The 21,890-nt window shown below is 32.8% G+C and overlaps 1 protein-coding gene across 1 annotated transcript in view; it reads left to right on the forward strand.

Moving 5' to 3' along the window:
* The window catches only part of Etnk1 (ethanolamine kinase 1), a 61,622-nt gene that overhangs the window by 21,706 nt on the left and 18,026 nt on the right, over positions 1-21,890 (forward strand). Inside the window, exons 3-4 of the mRNA XM_015498235.2 lie at positions 12,120-12,260; positions 16,198-16,340. Coding sequence (XP_015353721.1) covers positions 12,120-12,260; positions 16,198-16,340 — 284 coding nt within the window. The remainder of the gene's footprint in view (positions 1-12,119; positions 12,261-16,197; positions 16,341-21,890) is intronic.

Consider the following 21,890-nt stretch of genomic DNA (forward strand, 5'->3'; position numbering starts at 1 on the left):
CCCAATAACAAAATCTGAATGCTCAAGTAAGTCTTTTATATAAAATTATAATCTACACATATTTTTCCATATATTTCAAATATTCTCTAAATTATTTATAATATCTAATACAGTGTTAGTAATATTATATAGTAATATACTATTGCTATATAAATAGTTGTTATGATTTATTGACAAAATCATGGAATAATGATTAAAAAAAGTCTGCATGTTTAGTACAGGTGTGTAATCATCATAGGCCTTGCTATATAATATGTAAACAAGATACTAAGCAACTACTGCTCAGAGAACTGGAGAGAAAGTGAGGAAGATCTATGGAATTTTGGAATGTAACAGCAGGGTAATTCTACATATTTTATATGTGTGGATTCATTATAGTGCTTGGCACATAGTAAATTAGTTTTTGTTTTGGGAACTTTCTGGAATTATTTCTGAATATGTTTGATTTGTGATGGGCTAAATCTGTGGATGCAGGCTTGTGAATACAGAGGGTTGACTGTAGTTTTTGTCAAGAACACTAAAGTTACCAGGTGTGTGGTATGCATCTGTAGTTCTAGATGCTTTGAGAGACCAGGGAAGAGGGAATTGCACATAGGAGGCCTTCCTGGGCAACGTAGTGAGACCCCATCTTAAATAAAACAAAAACAAGTCTGTATTATGATAAACTTTTTTTTATTTTTTGTGTTGGGGATGGAAATAAGAGCCTTGTATATGCTAGGCATACGATGAACTTTTTTAAAATATCAAATATATAAGTGAACAAACCATGGTTACAAGGCCCCAAAGAAAAGGTTAGAGATAGAGATGCACATTTGTTATGTGATTGTTTAGCTTTTTTTCCTTTAAAAAAATGAATTTTGTATATTTATGATAAAAGGAAACATGACTTATTAATAGGTTATTACCAATTTGGAGTTAGTTATGTCACATTTTGATCTCTTGTTATGAGCTTTAGGGCTTGAATATAGTCTTGGACTTTTAGGAAACTTGGTTGTTAGTCCAATTTGTTGGCTGCATTTTAGACTGATTGATTGAGCTTTGACTCAAAGTCCACAGTACTCTGTGGCTCATTAGAGCGTAGTTATATACTTATGATTAAGATTGTCTGCTTGGATAATGTAAAAGGCATTGGAATATGTTTGACCTAGTCTGGGGCAGGAAAAAGAAATTACTCCCCACTGTCTGAGTAATTTACCGTCTGTGACAGACAGTAACCTCACAGGAACGAATAATCTATGTATTATACAAAGAACAGCAGAAAAGAATTTCAAAAAAAGTACAAGTAATTTACTGTGTATATGTGGGAAATTAGGAAATGGTTTACTAAGGTCATTTGAACTGGATTTTAAAGAACAGGGACAGAACATAGAGGAGGTGAGAGAATGTTATTAGTAAAGATAACTAGTTAGACCAAGTTAGCAATTGTACTAAGCTAGTGCTTAATTAGTAATTTCATTAATGGAGATTTATCATGATCTGTTTCATTTGAACGTTTTTGTAACAAGTATTGCTGAGATTTTCAGAAAATTTTTAAAATTAAAAAGCATTTAGGAATTTTCCCAAATTACTTTTCAGTATTTCTCAAAAATTTGCCTGTTTTTGGGGAATCTTTACTGAAGTTTAATTAAAAGCACCCAGTGACAGATGTAAAGGAAGAAATGTAGTTTGAAATTAATTGTTGCAGATTTATTAGAAAGCATGCTAGAGGTACTGTCATGGAACTGTCACATTGTGGGTTGCATGTAAAATTGGCCATTATTCCCTAAACAAAAAGCATAACAACTGTCTATATGCTATTCACATTGTTTTTTTAGGTATTATAAGTAATCTAGAGAGAATTTAAAGTATAAGCTAGGATTGTATATGATGTTTGTGATTCTGTATGATCGTATGTACGAATAACTACATCATTTTCTATATGAGGGACTTAATTGAACATCCAGAAAAACTGAATTGAATAATCTGGAGGTTCAAGGGTTCCTGGAACCATTCCATCTAAGTATTCCAAAGGATAATCATATAAATTCTGTTTTTTTCTATTTGAGTTTATTTAAAAAGATTATGAAAAGTTCTTTATTGCTGAGTTTTGAGTTATTTGTATATTTTTGATAATAATCCTTTATTGCATGTGTTTTACTAATATTTTCTCCTATGGCTGAATTTAGCTCAGTTGGAAGAGTGCTGTCTAGCACTGCAAGGCATGGGTTCCATCCCCAACACTGCAAAACAATGTGCCTACCCCTCCTAGCAAAAAAAGCCAAACAAATATTTTCTCTCTGTTTGTCTTTTTATTCTCTTGGCAGTATCTTTCACAAAACAAAGTTTTAATTTTACTGAGTCCTGTTTATCAATTCTTTTGTGGATTTTGTCTTTGATGTATCTAAAATGTCATCAATAAATCTGAAGTTCTGCTAATTTTCTTCTGTGTTTTTTACCCTAAGAGTTTTTTAGCTTTAAATTTTATATTTAGTTCCTTAAATCCTTTTTTGAGATAATTTTTATAGAGGGCATGAGGTGTATGTTGATTCATTTTCTGCTTCTGAATATCTAGTTGTTTAGCACCATTTGTTGAAAAAACCATATTTTTTTCATTGCATCACTTTTGCTCCTTTGTCAAAGATCAGTTAATTTTATTTGTGTGGGTCTGTTTCTGAGCTGTTTTGTCCCTTATCTGCTTATCCTTTTGCAAAGTCTACAGTATCTTATCTTTAAAGTCAGGAAGTGTCATTTCTCCAACTTTGTTTTTTGTCCTTCAACATTGTGTTACCTATTCTGGGTCTTTTTCTCTCCGTATAAACTTTCAGAGTCGTTTGGTATGTACAAAATAACTTGCTGGGTTTTTTATTTGAGTTCTTTTGAATCTGTAGATCAAGTTGGAAGTATTGAGTCTTATCCATGCACATGGATTATCTCTCCATTTATTTAGTTATTTGATTTCTTTCATTATAGTTCATAGTACAAAAATCTTGTATTTTGTTTGATTTATATCCAAGTTTTTCATTTTTGGTGCAACTTTAAAAGATAATTCTGTTTTATTTTCATGTTCCACTTATTACTGGCATATAGAAAGTGATACTGGCATATAGAAAGTGACTTTTTTTTCCTTTTTGTAATCTGAATCAAACTCATGTCCCTGTGCTTGCTAGGCAAGCACTATACCACCGAGCCACATCCTTAATCTGGAAAGTGGTTGACTTTTGTGTATGAACCTCTATCCTTGCTATAATTCCTTATTTTAGGAGTTTTTTCATCAAACAATTTCTTCATAGGTAATCATATTATTTGCAAAGTAAAACAGTTTTATTTCTTCACATTCAATATTATATGTATGCATTGTGTTTAATTACATTGGCTAGAACTTCTAGTACAGAGTTAAGAAGGAGTGGTAAGAATGTGCTTGCATTATTCCTTAGTAGGAAAGTTTTGTTTCCTCATCATTAAGTAGTAGTGTGTAGATATTCTTTATCATTCTACCATTAGGGTTTTTTTTTTTTTTTTAATATGTATTCTTTATCAACTTGAGGAAGTTCTCCTTTCATATCTGTTTACTGAAGAATTTTTGATAAATGGATTTTGGATTTTGTGAAATATTTTTTTCCTGCATTTCTCAATAGGTGATGTTCATGTGATTTTTTTTTTTTTTTTTTCCTTTAGCCTGTTGATGTGATGGATAATATCATTTGATTTCCACATATTGAACCAGTCTTGCATATCTGGGATGTTCTACCTTGCATGATTTGTGATTCTTTTTATGCTTTGTTGGATTTGGATTTTTCTAATATTTTGTATTTTATTATAAAAAGTAGGAAATAAGGGCTGGGGGTATAGCTCAATACACAAGTGTTTGCCTATCATATGTGAAACCCTGCATTAAATCCCTGGTAATGGGGGTGAGGGGAGGAACATTAAAGGAAACATATTAATTAAGACATAAAAGTATTTTTTTTCTTTTTCATAAAAGTACTTTTCAGTTCTTCTTTTTTAGAAAATTTTACCTCTCCAGTTCTTTTTATCATATCAGTTCTTTTTCTGTTAACATTTTTTTAGTTGTAGATGGACACAATACTTTTATTTTATTTGTTTATTTTTAATATGGTGCTGAGAATTGAACTCAGGGCCTCACATGTGCTAGGCAGGTGCTCTAACTACTGAGCAACAACTCCAGCCCCATATTTTTCTTTCTTATTGTCTATACCTTTATTTTCCCAGTATTGGATATTGAACCCAGAGTTCCTCTACCACTGAGATGGCCCCCCTTTTTTTTTTTTTTTGAAACATTGTCTTGCTAAGTTGCCCAGCCTGCCCTCGAACTTGGGATCCTTCTGTCTTAGCTTCTAAAATAGATGGGATTACAGGTGTGTGCCTCTGCACCCAGCTGTTTATAAAATTTGCTAATAGAAAATAAAGTGCCTTAGTCAGATTTTTTAAAAGAACTATTATCTTTTTAAAAAAAAAATTTTTGGTTGTAGATGGACACAATACCTTTATTTTATTTATTTATTTTTACATGATGCTGAGGGTCGAACCCAGTGCCTCACATTTGCCAGACAAGTGCTCTACCACTGAGCTATAAACCCCAGCCCAAGAGCTGTTTCTTTTTTATAAACATTTTATTTTATTAAAAAAATATAAATTGTGGTAAATACACATAACAGAATTTATCATCTTAACCGTTTTTGAAGTATACAACTCAGTTGTATTACATTCACATTATTGTGCAGCTAATTTCCAGGAATCTTTTCATTCTGCAAGTCTGAATTTCTATATCCATTAAATAACAACTCCCTATTCCCCCTTTCCTCTAGACCCTGACAATCATCATCTACTTCATATCTCTATGAATTTGACTACTGTAGGTACCTCATGTAAGTGGAATCATACAGTATTTGTATTTTTGTGGCTGTCTTATTTCACTTAGCATGATGTCCTCAAGGCTCATCTATGTGGTAGCATGTCAGAATTTCCTTTTTAAAAAATTATTTATTTATTTATTTATTTATTTTTAGACTGGGGATTCAACCCAGGGTCTTGTGCATGCTAAGCATAAACTCTACCACTGATTTTATATCTCTAGCTCAACTTTTCCTTTCTTTTTTAGGGCTTAAAAATATTAAAAATATTCCATTATATTATATGCTACATTTTGTTTACTCATTCATACATGAATGGACACTTGGATTATTTCCATTTTTTTTAACTAATGTGAATAATACTTCTGTGAACAGAGGTGTGCAGTTATAGTTTTGAAGCCCTACTTTTTAAAAGTTTTTTTAAAAATACATACCTGTAATTAAAATTGCTAGATCATGTGGTCATTCTATTTAATTTTTTGAGGAGGCATCTTACTGGTTTTCATGTAGCTGCACCATTTTATGTTCTCATTAATTGTGTACAAGCGTTCCATTTTCTCCACATTCTTGCCAATAGTTGTTTTCTGTTCTCTTCCTTTTGTTTTTTTGTTGATCACAGCCATCCTGATGAGTGTGAGATGGCATCATATTGTTCTTTGTATTTGCATTTCCCTAATGATTAGTGATGTTGAACACATATTCATATACTTAGTGGCCTTATGTTTATTCTTTGGATAAATGTCTGTTACCATCCAATTATAATTTTTTGTTTCCTTTTTTGGTGGGGGTTAATGGGGATTGAACTCAGAGGCACTCAACCACTTAGCCACATCCCCAGACCTATTTTGTATTTTAGAGACAGGGTCTCACTGAGTTGCTTAGTACCTTGAGATTGCTGAGGCTGGATTTGAACTTTTGATCCTCCTGTCTCAGCCTCCTGAGCTGCTGGGATTACAGGTGTGTGCCACCACGCCTGGCTGGATTGTTTCTTTTTGTTGAGTTGGGGTTTATAATATATTGTGAATAATTATCCCTTGTCAAATACAGATTCTTCTAGACTTACAAGAAGTTAATTATTCCTGATGAATTAATTATTAAGCTGAAACAATATTATTAGTTGTAAATTCTTTAACATACCCACCCTAGTGAACACTGTAGGTCAACAAACACAGCTCAGGGTGGAATATTGATTGTTCATCTTTAGTGATTATGTGGCCAACAGGGATCTGTTTGCTGCTGCTGCCCAGCATTGCATGAGAGTATCCTATTGCATATTGCTATCCTGGGACTAGGTCAAAATTTGAAGTATGGTTTATGCTGAATGTGTATCACTTTCACACTGTGTGAAAGTATTGTTGAAAGTCAGAGATTTTCTATATGTCATTTGCAAATATTTTCTCTTATTCTGTGGGTTGCTTGTTCATTCTTTTGATGTTGTCCTTTGCACAGTTTTTAATTTTGGTATAATCCAATTTACCAATTTTAATTTTGTGGCCTGTGCTTTTGGTGTCATATATAAATAAGTTTTTTCCCTCATGTTTTTGATTTTTTATAGTTTTAGGCTTATATTTAGATCTTTGTACTTGAGTTAATTTTTATATGTAGTGTAAGGAATGGATTCAGTTTTCTTTTTTTTTGCATGTAGATATTTATTTTTCCCATTTATTATCCTTTCTCCAATGGTCCCTAGTACCTTTGTTGAGTATCGTTTTGATTGGATATGTGTGAGTTTATTTCTGGGTTCTCTATTCTATTCTGTTTGTCTACATGTCTGTAGTTGTGCGAGTACCATACTGTTTTGATTACTGTAGCTCTGTAATACATTTTTAAAAAATATTTATTTTTTTAGTTGTAGTTGGACATAGTACCTTTATTTATTTATTTTTATGTGGTGCTGAGGTTCAAACCCAGGGCCTCACATGTGCTAGGCCAGCACTCTACTGCTGAGCCACAACCCCAGCCTTGTAAAACATTTTTGAAAGTACAAATTGTACTATTTCCAACTTTATGCTTCTTTTTCAATGTGATCTTAGCTAATCAGGGAACCTTGAGTTCATGTGAACTTTAGGATAGATTTTTCTGTTTCTGCAAAGATAATCTTTGGGATTTTGATAGAGATTGCATTGAATCTGTAGATCTCTTTGGGTTAGGTTGTGTTGTTTTAGCAGTATTGTTTTGCAATCCATAAACATAGAATGTGTTTTCATTAATTTATGTACTAAATTTTTTAAAGCAACATTTTGTTGTTTTTGGTGTAAAAGCCTTGTATTTTATTCTTTATGATGCTATTGCAAATGGGATTTCTTTTTGTTCATTGTTAGGATAAAAATGCAACTGATTTTTGCATGTTGATTTGTATCCTGCAGCTTTGCTGAATTTTGTTTATTAGTAAAAACTATTAATTTTTGTAAAGGAAGCTTTCCTAACAAATTGCATGTTTTTCTTAAGCTCAGTTTGCCAGAAATTTTAATGAGTTTGGTGCTTAGAATTAGGACATACTTAATTTTTAAAATCTCTTACCAAAGCCTAGTTTTAAATATGTAGGTAATATGGTTTAATTGGACTCAGTTGTGTGGTTTAAAAATTAATTTTTTTTTTTTGCAGTTCTGGGGATTTAACTGAGGGCCACACACATACATGCTAGATAGGTGCTGTAACCATTGAGCTACATCTCCAGATCCTATAATTGTTATTTACATATGGGGATTTATTGTAAATAAGTTGCCTTCATTTCTGTTATGGTCTGAATGTTTCTACTCAAAAATGTTTTTGTTGAAGCCTCATTCCCAAAGCAATAGTATTAAGAGTTACCAGAGGTTAAACCCAGCGTGTTTAACCACTGAGCCATATCCCCAACTCTTTTTAAAAAATATTTTACTTTAGAGACACAGACTCACTAAGTTGCTTAGGACCTTGCCAAGTTGCTGTGGTTGGCTTCAAACTCATGATCTTCCTTACCTTTTAGGGGTAATCAGTCATGGAAGAGAAACCTTCCTGAATGAAATTATTGCCCTTATTAAAAGAGGCCTGAGGAAGCTTGTTCATTTCTTTGACCATGTAAAGGTGCAGCAGTAAAGTGGCAAAAACCCTTACCAGACATGGTGGAATCTACTAGTACCTGGATCTTGTACTTCCCAACTTCTAGATCCATGAGAAAGAAATTTCTCTCTCTCTTTTTTTTTTTTTGGTATTGGGGTTTGAACTCAGGGACATTTAACCACTGAGCCACATCCCCAGTCCTTTTAAAAATATTTTATTTAGAAACAGGTCTCACTGAGTTACTTGGGCCTCACTAAGTTGCTGAGGCTGGCTTTGAACTTGTGATCCTCCTGCCTCAGCTTCTTGAGCTGCTGGGATTACAGGCATCTGCTAAGGTGCCTGACTATTTGTGTTATTGTTTAAGACACTCAGTCTTAATGATGTTTTTGTTATAGTAGCCTAAAAGTACTAAAACACTTTGTTAATTTTGCTATACAAAAGATAAAAAGACTAGTAGTTCTGAAATCTGTAGAAATTGACTTAAATTCTAGACTTTGAGAAAAAACTGAAACTAGAAGTGGCTTTCTTACATAAGAAATAAGCAGTATTTCAAATGAATGATGATTTTGTATAGGAAAATACTAGTTTTCCTATACGACTGTAAGGAAATTATATTACCAGAGATAACAGAAAATTCAAAATAAGTTTTTTTTTATAAGTTGTTAATAGACCTTTATTTTATTTATTTATATGCGGTGCTGAGCATAGAACCCAGTGCCTCACACATGCCAGGCAAGTGTGCTACTGCTGAGCCCCAGCCCCAGCCCCTCAAAATAAGTTTTAATCAACCTTATGATGAATCTGATAGTGGAAGAATCCCTTGGTCTTACGGTAAATTTCTCAGTGCACTGTGCAGAGTCTGTTGCCAGAATAACTGGCTCTAATTCATAAGATATTATGTTAAGTATCTTCTAAATGCTGAGTGTTAGAATAAGTAGAATAATAAGACATGGTCTTTGCTTCTTGAAGTATAACTTAGTCATAGTGTTAGAGTAATAGTAAAAATAACAATCTAGTATTATTAGAGATTAACATAGTAACAGTATTATGGTATATGTATTATTAGAGATTATATAGTAATAGTAACAGTGATAATAATGATTACTATTACTATCATTTAATATTAATAATATTAAGTTACTATTATTACTGTTATATTATTGCTGCTATTCTATTCTGAATTTATAGTAAAATATTGCCTAGCATATCAAATAACATGCTGATACATTTTTACCTAATCACATTACACATGATATTATTTAATATTAACTTTGCATGTTATGTAATTAATTTTATTTTTAAAATGCATTTATAATTAGGGCAAATGTTGATATTTACAGAAGATATTGAACACTAGTTGTTAAATTTTGATGTCTATTTTTGCAAAAATTAATTATGCTATATTATGAGGATCACAGATAATATAAGTCTTTTCTGTTAGATTAGGCATGTATCACCTTATTCAAAAAATGTTTTTAAGGTGTTATATAACACTAAATGTCAGAATTCCAGCCATAATTTTTGAAATTTATTTTGAGGAGTAACTGTATTTGAGAATTTTTTTTTACACAATCACCTATTTGAAAAATTTTGCCTCTATAGTTTATAGGCATTTATTCTTTATATTACTGTAACTGAGGAAATTGATGTGAAATGGGATGTTAGCCTGTGGGATGTATTGTATATAATTTTGAATGTGAAGTTCATGTCATTATTGAATATAAAAGTTTAAATTAGATTTTTTGGAAAATATTTTAGTTGTCGATAGACCTTTATTTATTTATATGTGGTGCTGAGAATCAAACCCAGTGCCTCACATGTGCCAGGCAAGTGTACTGCCACTGAGCCACAGCCACAGCCACCTGCCGCCCCCCCTTTAAAATATTTTTTTAATTATTGTAAATTAGATTTTTATGTAGTTGTTTTTTCTTGGTACTAAGGAACATGTGCTATTAAATCTGAAGGAGAACTTAAAAACTATATAATTGGGCCAACTCTTTTGTTTTTCTTATAAGGAATCAGGGAAAATAAATTATTTGCTTAAGTTCAGGTCGCAAATACAATGGCTCAATGTAACTCCAACTAATTTTGTGCACTGTTATAGGTATATTCTATATTGGAAAGGACTTGGCTTTTGTGTCAGATTATCAGTTCAAATTCTGGCTCAGCCCTAGTTAGCCAGCCTTCTGCCAGAAAAGTCAAGGCACTGAAAATTAATTGATATTTTCTATTAGTGGCTATTCATACTTAATAGATTCCATTCACATGTAAGGACTTTTGAAGTTGTGGCCATACTATTTTATCCCTTTTTGAGGTATTTACACTAGAATTGTTATTCTAGTCACTCTAGATGAGCAAGTGGACTCCTTCTAAAATCATGTTTTACAGTTTGCGAGTCAGGGTTTTCTATATCCCCTGGGCGGGGGGGTAAAACAATGAAAAATAACAGTATTACTCATTTGCTTTTAAAAAGCATAGTAAATAAAATTTGTTGGATTTAAAGACCTTTTCTGATCTGTCACCCATCTCCTGAATTATCTGTCTCACTTGTTCACTAAATAGTTCTGTGACCTTAGATTTTGTTGGCAGAGGTTGCTTGAGTTTTATGTAATGCAGATTGTTTGTTTCTTTAAGTCGCCTGTTTCCCCCTCTTTCAAGTTTTCAAACCAGTTATTACAGCTTAAAATGTGTGTGTGTATGTGTATGCACATATGTAGTCATATTTTCCTTTGTTTTGATTTTATTACCACCTGCCTTTTTTGTCAAGTTACCTGGTGCTTTAGTACTGTAAGTTCAGTTGTGCATTGCTTCCTATGCACATATGAGACTGACATAAAAATAGATTTCTTTCTATATTCTGAATAGCATTAATGAATGCAGGATCAATTCTCTTTGGCTTAGGTTGGGTAGTCACTGTGGCCTATGCGATGAAATGTTCTGGGCAAGTCTTGGTTATATGTTTACTCCTAAATTTAGTAGTGCAAATGGGATACAATTATTTCAGTAAGCTCTATAAGAACCATTTGAACTCAAAAAATGAGGGAAATGGGAACTTCTAAGGAAAGTCAGGATTCTTATTACTAAAAACTAGGTAGATTAGAACAATAGTGTTTATGATAGTATAAAAATCTTATAAAATTATGCTATTAGATCACAGGTTAGTGAGTGATTACTTTAAAGTCATTTGGGAAGCTTTTAAATATCTTGGGTCGATGCCCTGACTGTACCCTGGACCAGTAAAACCAGAAATTCTGCAAGTAATATAAAATTCCTCAGCAATACTATGCAAATAAGAAAGAGGTGGACAGAGTTGATGGAGTATTTAGTTAGCAAGGGTTCAATAAGAGGGGTATCAGAGAAGTTCATGTGGGTGAAGCATGATCCCATAGCCCGCAGGGAGGCCTCACAGCCAGGAAGGGACTTACAGTTTAGGAAGTCATGGAGTAATCTCCAGTCTGGAAGGAGACCCAGGAAGAAGAAAATGAAGCCTGGGATTCAAGCCCAGTTTCATAATGTATATTGAAAATCTAAAGAACCAGGATCTGTTCCTGCTAGCTTCAATGGATGTTTGTCTAGAGCAGTAGTTTAGGAGTCTGATTCCACCAGTGGATTGCCCATTAGTTGGTCAGAAGTGAAGACAAATGCTTCAAAGTCACTTAGGGTCCTGCTTGAGAGGTCAAATGATGAATCTGACCCTCTCTTGAGCCGTGGCACCATAACTTAACAAAATTATTCTGTGATACTTATTAAGTGTGATAAAGTTGATTTTACCATCACAGTAGGTATAGGGACCACAGCAGTGGGATTTTACAGTAGTTTGGGAAAAGAGATTGGGCTCAACTCCAAATATAGGATAGGCTAGTAGAAATTCGTAGCCAAGTGAGCAGGATGGGTGAGGTCGGTGGATCAAAAATTGCTGAGGTTACATCAAGAGCAAGGGGCATTCTGGCTAAACTAGCCCAACACAGTTCACTGAAGGTAGTCCAGGGTAATCAGACATCACGTAGCTGATGATAGAGGATAAAAAAAAACCTCATCAGTGGTAGATATTGAGGGTATCTGACTTAGCAGGGTTTGTCTGCTAAAACTGGATTTTATAAGGAAATGCATGGAAATACCTAGGAGACATTTGAGAAGCCTGACTAAAGGTTAGTTAAGTGATATCTATGGCAATAGATATAAACTTTATGATGCTAATTTTTTTCTTTTATGCTGTTTTATTTTAAATAGGCTGATAGCGCGCCAGCTTGCTAAAATCCATGCTATCCATGCACATAATGGCTGGATCCCAAAATCTAATTTGTGGCTCAAGATGGGAAAATATTTCTCTCTCATTCCCACAGGATTTGCAGATGAAGACATTAATAAAAGGTAAAACTACTTTCATATTTGCAATTGTTTTCATCGCTTTGCTCTATAATAGGGACTAAAAGGTAGTAATTACAGTGTTTCTATGTATTAAAATTTGATTTTGTTTATCTCTGCGTTGAAGTTTAAAAAAGCTTGATTCTTTGACTTTCAAATGACACTACAAAAGTAACTACCTCTCTATCCCCCTGAAGATCCTGCCCACCGAAGGGGGAGGGTACACAAAGGGGCAAGAAACAAATATTGAGCACATATTTAGAAATAATTATAAAGATCACTATGAATGCATACATTTTTGCCTATTATGAATTTTCCATAGAGGCTTTTTTAAAAAAATTCTTTTTAGTTCAAAGTTGTTTTGAGAAAAGACAGATCTACTTTGGGACAGTATGGTAATATTGGAACATGGATAAGTTTGGGTTGTCTTAGTTTACTGTGATAACTTAAATGCCAGATAATGAATATTAACATTCATTTGTTGGAGTCTTACACAGCTTTTGTAAGACTGACTTCCCAGGTTGCAACTGACTACAGTATTTCCTTGATTTCTTCATTAAAAAAATTATATATCAGTATTTAGAATCTAAATAATATGAATGTATTTTTATATAGTATGGTTATTACTGATAAAATTAGAAATTTTTATTATGTTCTTTATATCTAAAACATGTGAAGGCTGTATATTTGTGTTTAGAAAGTCTTTGTTTTTTAAGAACATATAGGCAAGCAGGACTTTAAAATTTTTTTCCTTGTATGTTGCGTTCCCGGCGACATAAACACTCAGACTTTTCGCCCACCTAGGGACTCTATTTGCCAGGTTGCTCTGGCAACCTGACTAAAACACTCAGGGGGTCACTCCAGGGGAACTGGGCTAACTGGGCTGCACAAAATAACCACACAAGAGACAGAAATACCTTTTTCTTTGGGGATGCTGTGTCGGCTTCTCTGACCTTAAGGGTCCCCAGAAAGAAAGAAAGAAAGAGCACATGCTGACCCCTTTTATTGAGGAGAAGCTACTCAAATGAGGCAAGGGGTCAGGTTTCAAGGGGCTGAGTTCAGCATCATGTCATCTGCTGTCAGCAGGTTGACTGACATCTAGGTAGGCCACACCCAAGGGCACAGTAAGAGAAGGGAACATACAAAGGACATTTCCATGGAACATTCTATCCTAAACAGGGCAAGGGGTAATATTACAAAAGAACAGGTGAGCATAGCTCCACCCATGGGAATGTGGGAAGACATGCCCATGCAGGAAGACACAGTGGCTTGCACCCTAAAAATTGTGGCTATCGTCTGGGTTACCTAGGCAACCAGATCACAGAGTGACCTACGACAATGCCACACCAACCAGAAGGGGAGATAAGATGTGGTCATGTGCTAGCTGGCCTCCCACATTGTTTCTTTTTGTTTTTATAGTTTATTAGGGAAAAATTGTCCTCAAGTTTAATTATTTCAAAGTTTAATTTGATCTGCTCTGTGTGGTTGGCCCTCTGTTTCTATAGGCTCTGTACCCACAGATTCAACCAACTACACATCAAAAATACTTGAAAAAAATTACTTCTGTACTAAGATACATTTTTTTTGTCATAGTTCCCTACACAATACAGTATAATAGCTATATATCATTTACCTTATTATGTATTATTAGTAATCTAGAGATGATTTAAACATAGGAGAGTATGTGCCTAGGTAAGGGACTTGAGTTGAGCATCTGTGAATTTTGGTATCCTGGAACCAATCCCCTGCAGATACTGAGGGACAGAACTGTATGTGTTTGTATTTGTAAGTGGTTTGTCAATGTTGGAATTTCATAGGGATATTATATTCCTCAAGCTAGAATAGGCAAACTTTTGGAAGTATGTGTAGTATGTTGATATTATGGAAGCCACAGCATAAAAATAGACAATTCCTTCTTGAAATAGCCATTTTATTGAAAGATTTTTGGGGAAGCCATTTTAAAATAATGAGGTGGCCAAGCATGGTGGTGTATGCCTGTTCCAGCTACTTTTGGGAGGCTGAGATAGGAGGATCACAAGTTCCAGGCTAGTCTGGGCAACTTGGTGAGACCCTAGCTCTAAATAAGAAAAATGAAATGTTCTGGGGATGTATGTAGCTTAATGGTATATCCCTTAGCAGAGTGCGAAGGAGAGAGGTAAATGATGATGATGAACCAAGAGTTTTTTAATTTTTAAAGATAATGCAGAGTTGAAAGAGTACAGTATTATGTAGATTAAGAGCCTAAGACTTGGATCCAGATTGAGATCATATCCTAGTTCTGCCAGTAGGCATTTCTGCTGTGTAACATTGGGTAAATTATCTTAACTCATTTCCTCTTCTATAAAATGGAAATAAAAATAGTTTTAGATAAAGTGCTTAATTAAAACAATGCCTGGCTTCATAAGTGCCAAATTAAAACTATTATTATTATTCAAAGGGGATTATTTAGGTCTTTTTTTGCATGTGGTACTGAGAATAGGATGGAATCCTAGGTGAGCTCTGTGACTCTGCGCTATATACCTAGCCCTTCAGGTTGGTTTTGAGCTTATATTTCCTAGACTCTCTAAGTTATACTTTAAAGTCTGTATGGTTAGTGAAACTTTGGAAAAGCCAGTGGTGTACCGTGGTAAATAAGAGAGAGAAAACACTCTGCTTCAATAGAAAATACACAACTAGAACAAAAACAATTAAAATTCCCTTTTGTTTGTGAATGATTATAATCAGCTTGTTGATAATCTTTATAATCCTTTGAACCCTGTTATTTCCATTCAACTCCATACTTTTTTTTTTTTTAAATTCTGGAATAGTCATTCCATTTTGAAAGGAACTTGTAAGAATTACTTTTAGAAGTTATTTATAGAGAACAGTGCAGTAGTGGGGAAAATACATACAGTTCAGTCATGTAAAAAAGTTATATTGTAAAATGGAAAACTAAGGAATAATTTGAGAGATTATAGAGAAGAATCAAGAGAACTTGACAAATATTAAGAAGGAAAAGAGTAAATCAACAGCAGTCATCATCTGATGATACTGTTGAGGAATTTAGTAGCCCATTTTTGTCATTTCATTTTTATCAAATTAATACAAATGTAGCATAATAATTAGTATCAAAGAGTATAGAATGAAAAGCCACAGTTTCTAAGTTTCTCTCCTCATGCTGCCCTGCCCTTTCTACTCTCACAATTTTAAGACATTTTCTCGTGAGTTTGTTGTTCACATAATTATATAATATGAATGTACTTATATTTCTTGAATTATTAATGGTACACAATAATCCCATTGATTTTTCTGGAACTTTACCTGCTTTATATTGCATTCACTCTTCATAACTTAAAGTAGATATTTTTAATTTTTAAATAGTTTTTATAACTTTAATATTCTTAAAACTTTTTATTAAATTCTTTGTATTTTTTTTATTCATAAAATGGAGATAAATGCAGAATATTTAGAATAATATTTAGTAAATGTTAACAGTTAGCTATTTATGTTACTCTTTCCTCCAATTTTGTAATTATAAATCTTATTTTTCTGCCCAACTTTTTTTTTTTGTGTGTGGTACTAGGGATAGAAAGGGTGCTCTGAACAACATCCCCAGCTTTTTATTTTATTTTTTTATTTTGAGACAGGGTCTTGTTAAGTTGCTGAGGCTGGCCTGGAACTTGTGATCCTCCTGCCTCAGCCTCCCAAGTAGCTGGGATTACAGGTGTGTGTTACCTTGCCCAACTCTGCCCTACATTTTAACTTTGGCTTTGTTTCTTTTTATGCATATTTAGTTTATTATAAAGATCTTCTGTATTTCAGCTTTTGGAATACATTGATCTATTAATTCAGGAGCATGTCTAATTAAATGGAAATAACTTACTTAAAATAGATATTAATCCTTAAACTTGAAAAAAATGTCATTAAGATAAACAAAGTATAACTCTTCTTTTAAAACTAAAAGGTTCCTAAGTGATATCCCAAGCTCTCAGATTCTTAAGGAAGAGATGACTTGGATGAAGGAAATTCTTTCCAACCTGGGCTCTCCTGTTGTGCTTTGCCATAATGACCTATTGTGTAAGAATATAATCTACAATGAGAAACAAGGTAGGTATTTGATATTAGCAGTAAGTAAAATTGACTGCCTCTATGTTCTTAATGGTTCTTTGTATTAATAACAATAAATGCAATTCAAATGTAAGGATTAAAAACATTCACAAAGCCTGTAAAGAATTTCTTTTAGGTTATAAAGTCATGGTAAAATATTTTTAAAAATTGGTTGGTAAGAAACAGTTTATGGTTCCTTTTGGATTTTTACGTGTATAATGATTAAATACTGTTTTCACATATAATTCTGAAACCTGTTTGAGGTTTTATGATTTTTAAATTATACCTGCTTGTAATGAGGGTTGTAGAAAATCAACAAATTGACGTTGTACTGCTTTGTTTTCATATTTACAGAAAATTTCCCACAGTATTGTTAAAGACAGCAGTATTAGAAACAAGTGTGGTGTAGGTTTTCTACTACCTGTTTCTTATGCTGATTAGTTAGACATTTTGATGCTAAGGAGAGAGCCAGAAAGGGAGAAAATGTTATTTGAATTTGCCCAAATTTATATCTACTAAAGTAATAATCAAGAAGCTTTGGTAATAGCTTTTAACATTTTTTGAGTTAGAAATTGATACTTTTTGGTGGAATGTTTTTTGTGAGTGTTCATATCTTGCTGTGTTCGAATTTTCTCTGTTTTCATATCTAAGAAACATTTGATTGTATTATATCATTGGGTAAAGTGGATTGAGGTTTGGTTGCTAAATAATAGATGCCCTTCAAATACTAAATTGAAAGTTAAAAATACAATTTTGTTTAAAGAATTAATATTAATTAAAAGTATATTGAAATTATGAAGCTATTGCTTTTCATAGGAAACTGGTTTTTAAAGATATTTTAGATGGAAGACCATATTTTTAATCCAAAGTGTGCTGTTGTGAATATACTAAAGCCAAAGAATTCTCATTAACATGGTCAAAATCATGTTGAATTATTACTATGACCCTTTTTATCATATTATAAGTTTAGACTATTGTAATATAAGGGTTATTAATATTAATAGATGGCTTCAATGTGAAAACCAACCAAAGCAACACTGTCAGAGATGGTAGATGTAAGCACATATTTTAAAGAACGTGTTTATATTATGCTTGTTATGTTTAAAAAAAATTTTTTTAGTTGTAGATGGACACAATATATTTTTTTTAATGTGATGCTGAGGATCGAACTCAGTGCCTCATGCATGTGAGGCAAGCACTCAACCACTGAGCTACAACTCCAGTCCAATGTTTGATATCATGGATTATAGAGTATGTCTTTTGAAAACATAATGAGCCTACATCTTTATCTTGAAGCATCTTAAAATTTTTATGTGGTATCCTTTTTTATTTTAAACTTCAGTACATCCTAAAACATTGGGTATGTGACAGTGTCCATTAATGAGTTGTTGTATTATTACATATGATTATCATAGTATATATGTATTACATTATTTATTAGTAACCAAATCTCAATGCCTTTTGTGAGAAAAAAGCATTAGTTATGCATTAAAGCAATGTATTAGCTTTTAAGTTCAGTTCAAGACCTAATAACACCTTATAACAGAATTTCAAGTGAGGGACTCATCTTACATTTGAAGTGGACACTCAGCTTTATTTTTAACTGCAAGTTAATCAAAGACGATCTATTATTTCCTTTGGAATATAATTTTCACCTTTCATATTTTTGTTTTTATGAGTTTCTTTTGCATATTCATTTCATAGAACAAACTTGTTTATAAAACAAAAAATAAGGGACCAAAAAAATCAGATTACTTTGCCTTAGGTATTTTAATTTTAACAGTTGCCTATATCTAAACTATTCAGTTATATGGAAAATTCCTGTATTTTCAAATAAAATCTTCATGCTTCAATTGGTTTTTTAAGAGGTCAAGGTTGTCTTTTATTTTTTTTTTTTAAAAACAAAGAGTTAAATGAATCATCATTTTGTGTCTTGATTTTTCTCTGCTACACAGAATAAATTTTACAGCTCCACAAATGTAACTATTTTGATTCATATTATTAGAGCTCACCCTTTTTCAGAAGTCCATGTTGTACCATTTGTTTCTTCTTTGTGGTTATGTTTGTGTGCTAGTTTTGGAAAGGTGGTATTTTTTCCCCCCATTAGCAGTCAGTTTTATAATGTTGTTTGGAAGCTAATTTGGACCTCGTGGCATCCATTTGAAAAATACAGTCAGTTCATATATAATTAATTGATATATAAGCATACTCTATGTCCCATCATGTTATATACACGACATTAAAAAACTTCTACAGAATCTTATAGGACACTTACAAAATTGCTCGGTTTAAGTTTTCATAGCTGTCCTATGAATAGGACAATGGGACATGGATTTTGAGAAAGAAAATATAATTTGAATGCTGAGTTAAAATATCAAGAAACTATGGTAAGAATTTTATTCAAGTCTTTAATAATAGATTTCAAATTAGGAGCTCATGATTTTGAGGTAATATAACCATATTATTTATTTGAGTCTTTAGTTGTAAGTAGAAGATACCATGCCTCATATTCTATAAATTAAGTAAGCTTAATGTACAATTAAGTAAGTTTAATTCACATAAGTGATTGTAGCATAGATAATTTAGTTATGGCAATAATCTCAGAAAGGTTTATTAAAACTACAGATGTGATGGGGCTGGGGTTGTGGCTCAGTGGTAGCGTGCTTGCCTAGCATGCATGAGGTACTGGGTTCAATTCTCTGCACCATATACAAATAAATAAAGGTCCATCAACAACTTAAAAAAAAAAAAGAAACCTACAGATGTGGACTGCAAAGCTATTTACCTTTTTAACTGGTTACCTAAGGAGCCAACTTGAATCTTTTGAGATTGAGATAATTTCCACATAGAATTCTTAATTAAATTGTATATTATATTCACAGACATATTTGATTTGTTTTTCTCTTTACCTCATTCGTGTGATTTGACCTGAAGGCCTTACTATTTTATTACCTACCTTGTGAGATTCAAATAGATAAAAAAGTAATGGATGAGAGCTCAGTGGTAGAGCACTTGCCTAGATGGATGGCTAAGGCCCTGAGTTTGAGCCTCTGCAACATTGTTATCTCCCCAAACACAAAAGATGAAAGCCAAGGGGCTGTCCTTAGATGACATCAAGTTCAGTATTTCTCCATAAAATGTTTGAGACAATTTCTCTCAGAAGTGCAAATTTTAGACAGACTTAAAAATTTTTACAGGACCATCTTGAAAGTCTGTGTCCCCTATATCTATATCTTTATCTCTATCTGTGTGTATTTTTTATTTCTACAGTACTGTGAATTGAACCCAAGTGTGCTCTACCACTGACCTATATACTCTCAGTTCTTTTTTATTCTGAGATAGGGTCTTTCTGAGTTGCTGAGGATAGCCTGGAGCTTGTGATCCTCTTGCCTTAGTCTCCTCAGTGCATGGGCAACCATGCCTGGCTCTGTGTGTATTTTTTTTTTTAATATTTATTTTTTAATTTTAGGTGGACATAATATTTTTATTTTACTTTATTTTTTTATATGGTGCTGAGAATTGAACCCAGAGCCTCAGGAATGCTAGGCGAATGCTTTACCACTGAGCCACAACCCCAGCCCCTCTGTATGTATTTTTAAACCATAATAGTTCAGATTTTCTGTTTTAACTAGAAAAATCTCCAATAAAGGATGTATTCAAGCTTAGTTACAACCAAGAAAAGTTATAGATTTTGGAAAAAGAATATTTCAGTCACTTGAAGTAAATGGTATATAGACCAATTGTTTTATCCTTTTAGAAGTATTTAGATTTGATTTTTGACTATTTACTTCAGAATCTCCTGGGGTATTTGGCAAAAGTGCAGATTTCTGGGTCCCATCCAAGGCAAACTGAACAAGAGCTTCTATAGGTAGGCTTAAAAATCTGCATGTTTAACAGCTTCCCAGGCAGTTCTTTTACTATTCATAGTATAGAATTTGTGTTTGCTTTATTTTTAATTTAGAGATAATGTGACTTAAGATGGTTACTGATAAAATTTTAGATTTAATGCACATAAAATATATAAGACAGACCAAGCACTTAGCAGCTCTCAGTTGCGATTTTTTCCCTTAAGGAGTTAATATGTCTTTTAGGCTTTGTAATCATACTGTGGTCTCCATTAAATATATTCAACTCTATGTTATAGCATGAACATAGTCATAGGCACTATATATACATAAACAATATGCTAACTCGTATATTATCTATACAGTATGCATTTTATAAAATGTGTCTGGTTATGACAAAGTGAAATTCACTAATTTACTACTCACTGTGATTAGTAGATTTATGGCTTATAGGTGTGAGATGATAACTTGTTTTATCTTTGTGCAGTTTTTTCTATCTTAACTGTAACTAGGGTGATTAATTTAAAAATTTTAAAAAGTGTGTAGATGGGAGTATATATGTTCCTATGCTTTAAAAAAATTTTTGTAGTTGTAGATGGACAGAATGTCTTCATTTTATTTGTTTATTTGTGGTGCTAAGAATTGAACCCAGTGCCTCACACATACCAGGCAAGTTGCTCTGCCACTGAGCTATAGCTCCATCCCTATTTCTATTCTTTCTTAACTATAATTAGGATGATTAATTTAAAATTTAAAAGTGTATAGGTAACATTCTTACACAGTGCATTCAAAGACTGTAAGCATCATGCAGTTTGACCTTTTCACGTGCAAATGTTACAGGAAATGATGCCTCTGTTTGTTCTCACCATGTCAGCTGATAGGATTGAAGAATATGTGAGAAGACTGAGCTTAATTTCTAAAATGGATGATAGCTCTCAAGATTTTTGAAAAGTCAGTGCTAGGAATTAGGTGGTTGATAAACAGTGGCCCATTCCTTGCCCAAAAAGATAGGAAAAGAACACTTAATGATTATGATAGAATTTGAAATAAATAAGAAAACAAAAAGCAGTGGTTCTTGTCACAGTGCAGTAAAATAAGACTGGACAGTCACTTTTTAAATTACTCAATTATTGTTTTAATAGACTTTATGCTAAGTGAACAAATTGGAATATTGCTTATTGTTGACTGTCATCTTCAAATTGAATATTTTAATTTCAGTGAATAACTTTTAACTATTGACTTGTCATACATAATTACTGAAGCCTTTGTATTGCTTTCTCATGCATTGATGCTCTTTGTTAGACAGTTTTTTTTGTTTGACTTTTGGTGGCTATTTTAAATTTCTCCCTTTTCTCATTTCTTCAGAAAGCTCATATAATTATCTGATATTAAACTTAAGTTTTAGTAATGGCAATCACTGTTTTCTCTGTCAGCAAACTAAGAAGAAGCTGATTTATTGCTCTTTAAAGAAATACAAATAGGTGAAAGAGAAGGAAAGTTTTTTTCTTGGAATTATAGAGTAAACCAGGATTTTGTTTAGAGTTTTACAAAATATAAATAGTAAATGGCTATTGCCATTCTTAGTCATTTTATTGGCTCTAAATCTCATCTATTGTTATTGTTGTTTAATTGATTTATAAGAAATTTTTCCTTTTGTTTTATTTTAAAGTTTAGGTAAACACAAATCAGCCCTGGTACAAGGTTT

Source organism: Marmota marmota, unplaced genomic scaffold (assembly GCF_001458135.2).
Source record: "Marmota marmota marmota unplaced genomic scaffold, marMar, whole genome shotgun sequence".
Classification (NCBI taxonomy): domain Eukaryota; kingdom Metazoa; phylum Chordata; class Mammalia; order Rodentia; family Sciuridae; genus Marmota; species Marmota marmota.